At 35.9% G+C, this 11,620-nt stretch overlaps 1 protein-coding gene across 2 annotated transcripts in view; it reads left to right on the top strand.

Annotated features, from left to right (window-relative positions):
* LOC124080344 (24-hydroxycholesterol 7-alpha-hydroxylase) overlaps window positions 1-9,682 on the top strand; it is a 117,576-nt gene extending 107,894 nt beyond the window's left edge. For both annotated transcript variants that reach the window (XM_046426254.2, XM_046426255.2), the window contains exons 11-12: window positions 5,630-5,717; window positions 8,606-9,682. In XM_046426254.2, the coding sequence (XP_046282210.1) occupies window positions 5,630-5,717; window positions 8,606-8,677 (160 nt within the window). In that variant the 3' untranslated portion in view covers window positions 8,678-9,682. The remainder of the gene's footprint in view (window positions 1-5,629; window positions 5,718-8,605) is intronic.
* Window positions 9,683-11,620: the final 1,938 nt, after the last annotated feature.

Consider the following 11,620-nt stretch of genomic DNA (forward strand, 5'->3'; position numbering starts at 1 on the left):
CTGTCTCCTTCATGCATTTCTAAAGACAATAATCTTTTTTCCTAATAATATATGGTATAATCTATTTCTTTAACAAGAAAATTAAGTATCACAAAATTATCAAGGCTGCTGGCCTCTTTCACAGTTCATTAGTGATAAAGAACTTCATTAGCTCCTTTTCTTGAGACACTGATGGTTTGTTTTTTCTATTAATACTTTAAGCCTATTGAGCCATTGTCTTCTGGTTTGCATAGTTTCAGATGAAAAGTCTATGTTGACTTTAATTTTTTTTTTTTTTTTTTTTTTTTTTTTTTTTTGTGGTGCTGGGGCTCAAACCCAGGGCAAGCACTCTACCAAATAAGCTATATCCCCACCCCTAATTTTGTTGCAAAAAAAGCTTATTTTTCTCTGGCTGCTTTAAAAAATTTTTTTCTCTCTTGTCTTCAGCAATGTGATTATGATTTGCATTAGCGTTATTTTCTTTATATTTCTTCTGCTTGGGGTTTCCCGGGCTTCTTGGGTCAGTAAGCTGTAGTTTTCAAAAGTTTGAAAATATTTCAGCCATTATTTCTTAAAATATTATTCCTTCCTACCTTTAGCCATCTCTAATTACATGTATGTTAGACACTTTATATTATTTTGTAAGTCACTGATGTCCTCTTCATTTCTTCTTTTAGAGTCCTTTTATTCTAGGTACTTTATTTTAGATATTTTCCATTATTATGTTAAGTTCCATGCCATTTTATTTTGCAGTATCTTATCTTCTGTTACTCCCTTCCAGTTTATCTTTCCTTTTAAGATACTGTATTTTTTTTTCTTGAAGTTTGATTTGGATTTTTTTATATTTTCCATTTCTCTCCTCATTGTATGTTTTCTTCCTCCTTTTTGAATATATGGAGTATACTTAAATGCTTCCAATATTTATCATTGTTTCTTTTTTCTTTTTTGAAATTAAACTTTATTTATTTATTTATTTATTTATTTATTTATTTATTTATGGAGCTTTGTTTGTTTGTTTGTTTGTGGTACCAGGAATTGAACCAGGGACACTTAACCACTGAGCCACATTCCCAGCTTTTTTTATATTTTATTTTTTGAGACAGGGAGTTACTGAGTTGCTTAGGGCCTCACTAAGTTTCTAAGACTGGCTTTGAACCTCTGACCTCCTGCCCAAGCCTTCTGAGCTCCTGGATTACAGACATGTGCCACTGTACCTGTCTCATTGTTTCTTTATAAATGATTTTTCTCTTGCTTAGGTCATATGTTCTAATTTCCTTCAGTCAATTTTTTTCTTGTTAATTGATATATTAAACTTATATATATTTATGGAGTGATGTGTTGATACATATATACATTGTATAATGTTGAAATCAGGATAAAACACTCTCCCCAAACACTTATCATTTATTTATGGTAAATATATGCAAAATCTTTTCTTCTAATTTTTTAAAAAGAGTATGCAGTATATTATCATTGTCTATAATCATCCTACCATGCAACAGAACACTAAAACTAGTACCCATTAATCAGCCATTTCCCTTCTCTCCATCTCCTCTTCCCTCCACAGCCTCTGGTAACCATCATTCTACTCTCAACTTCAATATGATAAACTTTTTAGTTTGAATGAGATCATATGAGACATGTCTTTCTATCAGGAGCCTGTTTTACTTCACATAATGACCTCAAGTTCCATCCATATTGTATGAAATGATATGATTTTATCCTTTTTATATGGTTGCCTAGCATTCTGTGTGTTTATCCACCACTTTCTCTTTATCACTTCATTGGTTGTTTCCATTTCTTGGCTGTTGTGAATACTGCTGCAATAAACTTGCATGTGCAAATGAGTCTTTGCCAGACTGATGTTTTTCCTTTGGATATATAGTCAATAGTGGCATTGTTGGGTCATATGGTAGTTCTCTTTTTCATTTTTTAAGAAACTTCTGTACTGTTTTCACAGTGGTTTTTCATTCCCACCAATGGTGTGGAATGCAAAGTTTCCCTTTTGCTCATGTCCTCACCAGCACCTATTGTCACTTTGACAATAGCCATCCTTACTGGAGCAAGGTTATATTTCATTGTGTTTTGATTTATATTCCCCTGATGATGAGTGATGTTGAACACTTTTTCATATACCTGTTGGCCACTTCCTTAGGAAAAAAAATGGCAATTTTAGTCTGTTGCCTATTTTTGAATTCAATTATTTGTGGCTTTTTTTTCTTTTTTTCTGTTGCTTTGAGTTCCTTGTCTATTTTGGTTGATAAGACTTTGTACAATGTGTGTTTTCCCATATTTTCTGCCATTCTGTATTTTGTCTCTTCACTCTGATAATTGTTTCCCCTGTTGGGCTGAAGCTTTCTCATTTGATAAAATCCATTTATCTCTTTTGGCTAGCTTCCTATGTTTTAAGGTCTTTTAAAAACAAACAACAGGGGCTGGGGTTGTGGCTCAGTGGTAGAACACTTGCCTAGCAAGTGTGAGGCCTAGATTTAATTTTTAGCACCACATAAAAATAATAAAATAAACGTATGTGTACATCTACAATTAAAAAAATTTAAAACAACAAAACTTCTTGCCCACTCCAATTTCCAGAAGCATTTCCCCTATGTTCTCTTCTAGTAGTTTTGTATCTTATATTTATGTCTTTAAACAATTTTGAGTTGATATTTATATATGGTGAGATACAGGAGTCTGGTTTGAGTCTTCTGCATGTGAATATCCATTTTTTCTAGTGCTAGTTATTGAAAAGACTGTCCTTTCTTCAGTACATGTTTATAGCATCTTTGCCAAAGATCAGCTGGCTATAGATATGTGGGTTTACTTCTAGAAACCCTGGAGTTTTTTAAATAGATATAATATAGGAAGTTTGATTTTCATGAATGCTGGGTTTTATTTTAGTTTAGTTTTAGACTTTATTATGGCATGTAGTTGCTTGAAAAACAAGTTTTCAAAGCTTAATTTTCAGCTTTAAGTTATATCCAGAGTGGCATTTAACAGGATAATATAATACCATTACTACCTAAGGCAATACTCTTTTAGGATTCCACCCAGTGGTCTGTGGGCTGCAATATCTCTCTTCTGTCTTTTGGGGAAAAAAAAATCCATGCTTTGTATAAGCTCTAGACCTTATTTAGCTTATTGAACTTTGACTGTATTTTCGCCATTCATCTCCTGCCTCAGTAGTTTCTTCTAACACATGCTGAGATCAGTACTGTGCCAAATACTCAAGGAGACCTCTGTCCAAACGTCCAAAGTGTTCTTATTCTCTCTCTATGAAACTCCCTCCTTTACATTCTTCCCTACAAATTTAACCTCTTTAGATTGCCTGAATCTTGATCTCTGTCTCTGGTAATTTAACAATACCCTCTGGCCTGCATGGGTTTTCCCGTGCTCATCCTGTGGCCTGAAAACTACCATAAGCTGCAAATGGGGGCAGCCAAAGCGGCTCACCTCATTTCTTTCTATTCTCTTAGGGATCTTTATCATGAATTTTGCCTAGTTTTTGAGTTATGTAAAGTAGAAGGCAACACTGACTTCTGTTACTTTATCATGAATAGGAGTAGAAGCTCTAACTTGTTAGAAGTTTGACAAAAACGTAGGTGTGAAACATTTTGTGCCTTCACACAAATTAGCAAGATTGCTTTTTCTTGGAGTCCCTGCCTAATTTGATCTGAATCAGCATGTCTTTTTTCATAGACACTGATACAGTTATGGAATAAATTATCTTCAACATTTGCAAGTAAGGAGGATTAAATTTGCATCATAAATAGTCCTGAAAACTTGATATGTTGTCCAAGTTGGTTATAATAACACCTGCAGTACTCCAGATTTCATTTGAAATAAAATATCACCAAGATGTTTCAAGAACATCACTGGAGAAACAATCTAACTATCTGACATGAATATCAGATCATTCCTATTAATTCATTTCATTAACAAATATTGAAGATTCAAAGATGAATAAGGTGAATAAAACATGGTTTCTGCTTTTCATGGAAACTATACTCTATAAGAGGAAACAAATGCTAATGACTAAACTAGAGTAGGATATAGTAGAATTTTTGGACAAGGACATCAGTTGAGGGATATGTAAAGTGACACAGAAACACAGAGAAGGGTGGAAAGGATGTATTCTTTATGGAAGACACTACTGCCTATCATCTGTTCATGTATTTACTTAACACTATGTTAAGGCCCAACAATGCAATTACTCTAGAGGAGAGATGGCTCTTCAGTAATCACAGTTTAGTGCAGTAGAAGCTTTGGCTGAGAGGAAACGAAGAGGAAGTGGATGATCAGGGAATCCTTCTAGAGGAGACTGAACCTAACACAGAAAAAGGCTCACAGCAGAGAGCATCCTGTTCTGGGAATTCAGGTAATACAGTGTGACAAGAGCATGGATATCAAGTGGCAGCTCTGCGGGAAAGAAGGTTGCAGAGATAGGTAAGCAGGTAGATCATCAAGAACTGGCTGGGTTCTTCTATGATGTTTAGCTGGAAATAGGAAACATTGAAAGCGTGTGTGTGTGTGTGTGCGTGCATGTATGTGTGTGTTAAATGAGGAAACAGCGATGATTTGTGTTTTAGAAACTTTATTCCAGTGATAGAGTGAAGGATGAGTAGAAGGAAATGAAAGAGACCAATAGGAAGCTAAACTGATTCAACAATCCAGGAAATAAATGATGAGGAACCACGCTGAGGGAGCAAAGGAAGAACTGGAGATGAGAAGTTCAGGGGAGGGCCTATGGAATTGTTTAGGAGATCAACAAAAGGACATGTCTACTTAGATGTGGAAGGTGATGGAGAGAACAGGGTTATGGTGACTTCCAGTTTTTAGGCCCAGTGGACTAAGTGTACCCAGTAAGGGCTGTTAATCCCAAAAGGGCTTTTATACTCATGAAATACAAGTAAAAGTAACAGGTTCCAGTCATACTTTTCTTGGTTTTTTGAATTTGTTTTTGTGTCTTATCGACAGTAAACTAATAGAGTAGTATATGTACATACTTAAAATAAGTGAACAGCAACATATTGCAGGGTATGCTTAAATACTTTCTACCAGGATTTTGTAATCCAAAACCTTGGAGACTCTTGAAACAAGGAAGAGTGGATTTGGAGTTTTTTGAGACCTTGAGGTGCTTGTAGGATGTTTGAGCAGTAATTTCTAAATGCAGGCAGGACTTTCCAATAGAGCCTTCTGCCCCCATATCACAGGAATGCTCTAAATATATCCAACATCGTAGCCTGCAGCCAGACATGGCTATTAAGCACTTAAAATATGGCCAGTGCAACTGAGAAACTGAATTTTTCATTCTGTTTAATTTAATGTATTTAAATTTAAATAGCCTCATGTAACTAATGGCTACAATATTAAAAAGCACAGACCTAAAACTTAGGGGAGAGACCTGAGGCTTTCATTTATTGAGTGCTCCCATTGGCAAAGCGTTTTTATATACATCTAAAATAACTTCATCATACTAGTTGCCCTAATGAGTATGTGGTGTTAAAAAAATAGTAAGTTCTTAGTTTACCCTTTTGTTAGTGAAAGATAAAAAGCACATTTGCTCTCCCATACATATACTTTCTCCATACTCTGATAATAGGTATTTATGTATCTTTCACAACCAAATAACAATTTTATATTTTTCTTTCAGGTGGTTTGCTCTGTTAGAGATTCAAATATGTATTATTTTAATACTTTATAAATATGACTGTACTCTTCTGGACCCATTACCAAAACAGGTAAATGTATTCAGAATCTTGACTATAATGACAGCTTTCAGATTTAATATAAGCTCTAGTCCTTGGTTTTAAATTCTAGAGATGAGCCGACTGATTTCCTCACTTTGGCCTGATCTAAACATGTACCTTAGGTGGAACCAGACTGAGAACACACTGGGTCCTTTTAATTCAAGATCTAATCAACACCAGGATCTAATAGTGTTTCTACTACTTCCAATTTTAGGGGGTCCTCAATAGATTTACCAACTTTTACCCTTTTCCCTAGGTTAAGTAAACATGGCCTTAAATTTGACCCCTTTTCCCTAGAAAGGAATGTTTTCTTTGGTACAAAAGTGAATCATCTATTTTGGATGCAAGTCATAGCCCTTGGTCCATGTGGAAAGCAATAGCTTGGAAAAAAGTCAGCTCCCTATAAAACTAAAGAGCAGAAATAAAAAGGTTGTGACTTTACACCTACCTCTGACCATTGAGTGTTCCAGTCATTTAACTCCCCTGTGCACCTGTTCTTCTCGACCTGTGGTTCCCAAATTGGCAGGAGCTTCAGAATCACTTAAAGGGCTTACAAAATAGACTGCTGCCCCATCTCTTGAGCTCCTTCTCAGTAGTTCTGGAGACGGGGTCTCTATTATTTCCATTTCTGATAGGTTCCAAGTGCTACTGCTGCTCTTGGTCTGGGTACCACACTTTGAAGATTCCTTCATAAGTAATAAAGGCAAGTTCAACTTAATTCCAGATGTTTGGAAGTCATTTTAAAAACTCTGGATAAAAGGTGCTGTCTAATCGATGCCAGGACCTAATAGTGTTTCTACTACTTCCAATGTTAGGGGCTTAAACAGAAATTAAGCAGCACAAGTTCATGGCTAGCCATATAACATTTTGTGCTTTCATTTACTCTTCATATAATAAGGCTAATATACCAAGGATAACTAAAACTCTTGATATTTCAGTAGAAATTATGTGGGTGTATAAGTGACATAAAATATATTTCAAGCATGCACATTTCAGCATTTTCCTTAGACTTCTTTTGCACTTGTATTTTAAGTTCAAGTAACTACTAGTGATGAAGAGCTCTCAAAATTTACACTGAAAGGCAACTCTAAACCACCTCTCACAAAGTCCTCAGCTGCCTGCTGTATTGTTCAAAATGAAGATCAGAGGCAGGTTAGATTTCACAATTTTTTCCCAGGACTGACAATATCCAGCTATTTTTCTGCCTGCAAGAGGAAATAGGAATGCTTCACTGAGATGACATTTGTCAAAACCAGAGAGATCAATAATTTGTATCATCTACGTAGGCAAAATTTTCTCCTAGTACTTTCTTTCTACATAAGAATTCCATTAGCTACACTTTCCTAGACAAGTTTTTGTACATCTTATTTATATTCTGATGACACTAAGAACATTATTAAACAAATGTTATCTCAGTTTGAAATAAGTACAAGTTGAGGTGGATTTTTATAATCTCAAAGAGCAGTTCATTTCACAATCCTTATTCTAGGAAGAGAAAGATCAATGATTGGAGTTGCTTTAATAAATTGTAAAACCAGGTGATCAATACAAATGCAGGATATGACCTTCAAACTGCCAACCTCTTAGAAGGAGGAAGTGAGCTATCAGAAGTATCTGAACACTCTGTGGTCAGGTGCAGTGCCTGACAGTTTTAAATCAGTGCCTTGGAAATGGACTTGGAAATCTGCTTCCCCACAGGAGTCTACCTGCCCTAGTAGCAAAAATCAAACTGTAGATTCTCCAGTTTTAATTTTTAAAACATTTCAGTGTTTTATGTGTTGAGGTTCTAGGGATCCAATCAAGGGCTTCACGGGGTTCTAAGCAAATGCTGTACCCCTGAGCTACATCTCCAGCCCCCCAATGTTTTATTTTATCTCAGAGGGTTGTGAGAGATTATTTTAGTTTCAATTCCCTCCCAATATGAACCAATCAATGAGGAAACACTATGAAGTAGAATCCGTGATTGGCAGCAGGTTCCTGATCCTGGAAGTGGGGGCTGTTCCATTTTGAACATTTTGCTACTGTAGTGGATTTTTACTGGTTTGACTGTTTTTGTTCCATTTTATCTTTTGGGGGGGTCACAGATTCTAAAAATATTTTCACAACACTTATGGAACCCCTTCTAGAAAAGTACATATTTCTTTATACAAAATTGTGGGTACAATTTCAGTGAGCTTGTGGAACCCTGCTCCTCATTCTATCAACTCTCCTGAGAATTGCCTTGCTAAGGAGCCCATTCTGTGCCCTACCTCCTCTTTCCCAGCTCCCCATTACCACCCCCTAAACTCTCAAAGTCTATAGAACAGGATGCTTTTCATTTTTAATTTCTTAAGTACCAAAAATCTTTATTGTATTCTTAATACGCTTACCTCCGTTCACCCCCACACATATTCATACTTTGTTCAGAACTCAGGGGAAAACAATTCACAATATTTGGAACCCGTCTTTTTGGAACATCATGGTTGTAAGTACACTGTAATCATGGTTTATACCAACTCTGGAAGCTTTTTAAATACCTTTAACACACACAGAGCTCTCAGCTAACAATTGTAAATGAGGTGGTATAGCTTTTGAGCCAGAAACGTAGAAGGAGCCTTATTGATATCCTCTTTAGTCAGGGAAATTGAAGGGAAGATAGCAAGCAGGCCCATGAACTTGGGTGTGTGAATTTGAAGAGATTGTTATCAGAATAAGGTATTTTCTTTTTCTGCTTCTTCAATGAAGGCTAAAGTTGATGCTTGAGGAGAAACTCTCCAATGCAAACAGTTCCCAACCTTCACAACTGAAGTTCAGTTCCTTTTAGAGAAAATTGCAATTGAATAAACTTTAAGTCACTAGCTTATGTCTCTTTTCTATTTCTTCTGTATTTTTGTTTTTAGAGTTATCTCCATTTGGTGGGTGTCCCCCAGCCAGATGATCAATGCCGAATAGAATATAAACAAAGAATATGATATCTGCGGGGGCTCAAGAGGACCAGAGCCTTCTGGAAGAGAGATGCCCCCCACTCCTGGCAGTATCCCTGACACTAACCTGGCAGCACCTCCACCTGAGCTCTGCTGAAACATCCTGCTTCACTTTGTTTGGGGATTTAGTTCAAGAAAATATCCAATAGTACACGTTTGATATCTTCAAAACTAGGAATCTGACATCATTTCCTGTGAATATATGATCTATAGCAAGTTTTTTTGCTTTAAATTTTTATTAGTGTATTATAGTTATTCACAATATTAGGGTTAATTTTGACATAATCATACAAACATGGAATATTATTTGTTCCAGTTCAATCCCCAGTACTCCTCTTTCCCTGCCACCCTCTCTCCGCCTGTTCCCTTTCCTCTACTCTACTGGTGTTTCTTCTATGTAGTCTCAGTTTATTTTAAATCAGTGCCTTATAGATATACATAAAGCTGAAATGCACTGTGGTTTATTCATATATGTACTTAGGATAGTTAGGTCAGTTTCATTCCACTGTTCCTCCTTTTTCCCATCATTTCCCACTTTCCTCATGAAAATAGAAGAAAGGTCAGTGGAAAATGTTGAAATAATTAGAAAAAGCATTTTGAAGAGTTGGAATTTAGTTTCTTATGCAACTGTATTATAACTTCAAATAGAAACAAAGTCATTCGAATGGAAATCTTAGCACATAAAATTCACTTTGAAGGCAGCACACAAATTTCTATTTTGAAAAAAATTAAAAATCTTAGATATTAAACAATTTAATGATTTCTAAAGTTTTTCTACTTTTTATATGATTCTTAGCTAGCAATTGGAATTCTTAGGCTCTATTAATATAATTCTTTATTATAAATGGATCTAATGCTAAAAGCATGAAGTGATAGTTTTCTAAGAGCAGTGAGGAGAGGGATCATGTCTTACACTCAACTTTGTACTCTGCTATGCCTAAGACAGCATCTTCTCTACAGGAAATATTTAATAAATGCATTTTGATTGATGTATTGATTTGTGTTTTAATAAAGGTGGAAGCACTCACTTTACTCAAGGTGTTTACAATTATAGTTCACAGAGATGACATTTTTGCTCTGAGTGGAAATTCAAATATAATGGTATGTCAAGGCCAGATATGTAGAAGGAGATTTATTCATGGTATCCTCTTCAGCCAGAGAAAATGAAGGGTACACAGAGCATTTTCATTCAACTGCATTTGAATCTATTACTCAGTAGTTTCAAGTGTGAAATATTTGCCATGAAATTCAGAAAAGAAGCCCTATCATGTTCAGGGGAAACATAATAACAGAGAAAAAATGATGTCATGATGTATCCTCCATTATTCAAAGAAAATGCTGTTTGCCTCCTTTATTTCACAGTAAGCTTTGAAGTGCACATTGTCCTCTAGGTCTATTTGCTTGCCTGTGCTAGAATCATCTCAGGGTGTTGATAATTATTGCTTAGTCATTTATTTCCTACCAATAAACACATGATTCCCCAGGAGAAAATTAAGTACTTTGAGGGCATTAACTCTCCCAGACTAATGTCATGATTTTTTAGCCTAGCTATCAACTCACAGCTTTGCTTAGCAGTCTCAGGGTCTGGAGCTGGAAGGGGCTGAAGAAAGCAGGTTAGAGTCCTCAGCAGCTCTGAGAGTGCAGACTGCAACCTAGCAAGTTCTACTAAGTATGACAACTGTTCTGAGGGAAGGTGTGTCCTCCCCACAGCAAGGCCCACAAAGAAACGCTGTATTTGCAGAAATATCTACTTCAGCTAATTGCTTCAGTGCTAGTGTTTATCTGCATATTCTTGCTGGGTAAGGAAGAATGTTAGCTGACCAATCTACACATTTTAACACAGAATGCTGACATAAAGGTCAACATCTGTTGACCTTTGGAATCATGAAGAATTAAGACCACTGTACTTGGAGGTCTCATATGTCTTTTAATTCCCTAGCCTGAGGTTTTATGTGACATATTCATAATTTCTGACTTGGGGTTTTAGATAATATCTTATATATACATGTATTCATAATATATAGTAATAATTTATTATATATTTTGTATATGCATCATATATAATAATTTATTATGTAGAATATTAATTTATTAATACATCCTCATGTGTTAACTGGGATTTTCTGAAATCAGAGCCTGAGACAAAGATTTGTGTGCAGAATTTATTTGGGAGGTGCTCCCAGGCAGCAGAAGTAAGTCATCTAGTCAAAGAGTTGTGTAATTAACGTATATTGTAGCATATACAATACCTCCTAGCTTTGTCCACCTGAAGTATAATAGGTAGGAGGGGCTCTTGACTGGCTCCTTTTCCCCACTGATTAATTATTAACTACTCCTGGGGATGTTAATCCTGCAGTGCATTTATGTATGTGTGTGGAAGGCAGGTGGTGGGTGGGTGAGATCCTATAGTGGGACTCTGCTTTTTTTTACTTCTTCATTTTTGCATTGAGCATCTCATCTTTTTAGCTTTCAAATTGGGGGTTAACTTGCCCTGTGACAGAGCACATGATCATTGGAAGTTGTGACAGAACTATACTGGTCCAGGATTGCACTGGACCTGATAATTAAGTACATTAGATCCACTCGGAGGTCACAGGTGCCTGACAGGGTTGGACTGAAAGCAGCAATAAATGGCAATTACTACAAAAGGTATGAACTCTGGCTTTAGGGAATTTGCAGGGACTTTATCTATCCTCTTGCTTTATTTTCTTGTGCACTGAAGTAAAAGAACACTGTTTAAAAACTGACAAATGAATAATCAATGAAAACTGTAAGATCCTGTCTGGGTGTGCATTACATGTATGTGATTTGTCATCAAAATACATGAAAAGGCTCTGACTTAGAGAAAACAAAACAAAACTTGAAGATTTGAATCAAGTCATTAATTACAATACATACATTTCTAAATGTAAGTTTACTAAATAAGTTTAT

The sequence above is a fragment of the Marmota monax genome, unplaced genomic scaffold, assembly GCF_021218885.2.
Source record: "Marmota monax isolate L192 unplaced genomic scaffold, Marmota_monax_Labrador192_F-V1.1 WCK01_AAM20220418_F8-fsc00187, whole genome shotgun sequence".
Taxonomy (NCBI): Eukaryota; Metazoa; Chordata; class Mammalia; order Rodentia; family Sciuridae; genus Marmota; species Marmota monax.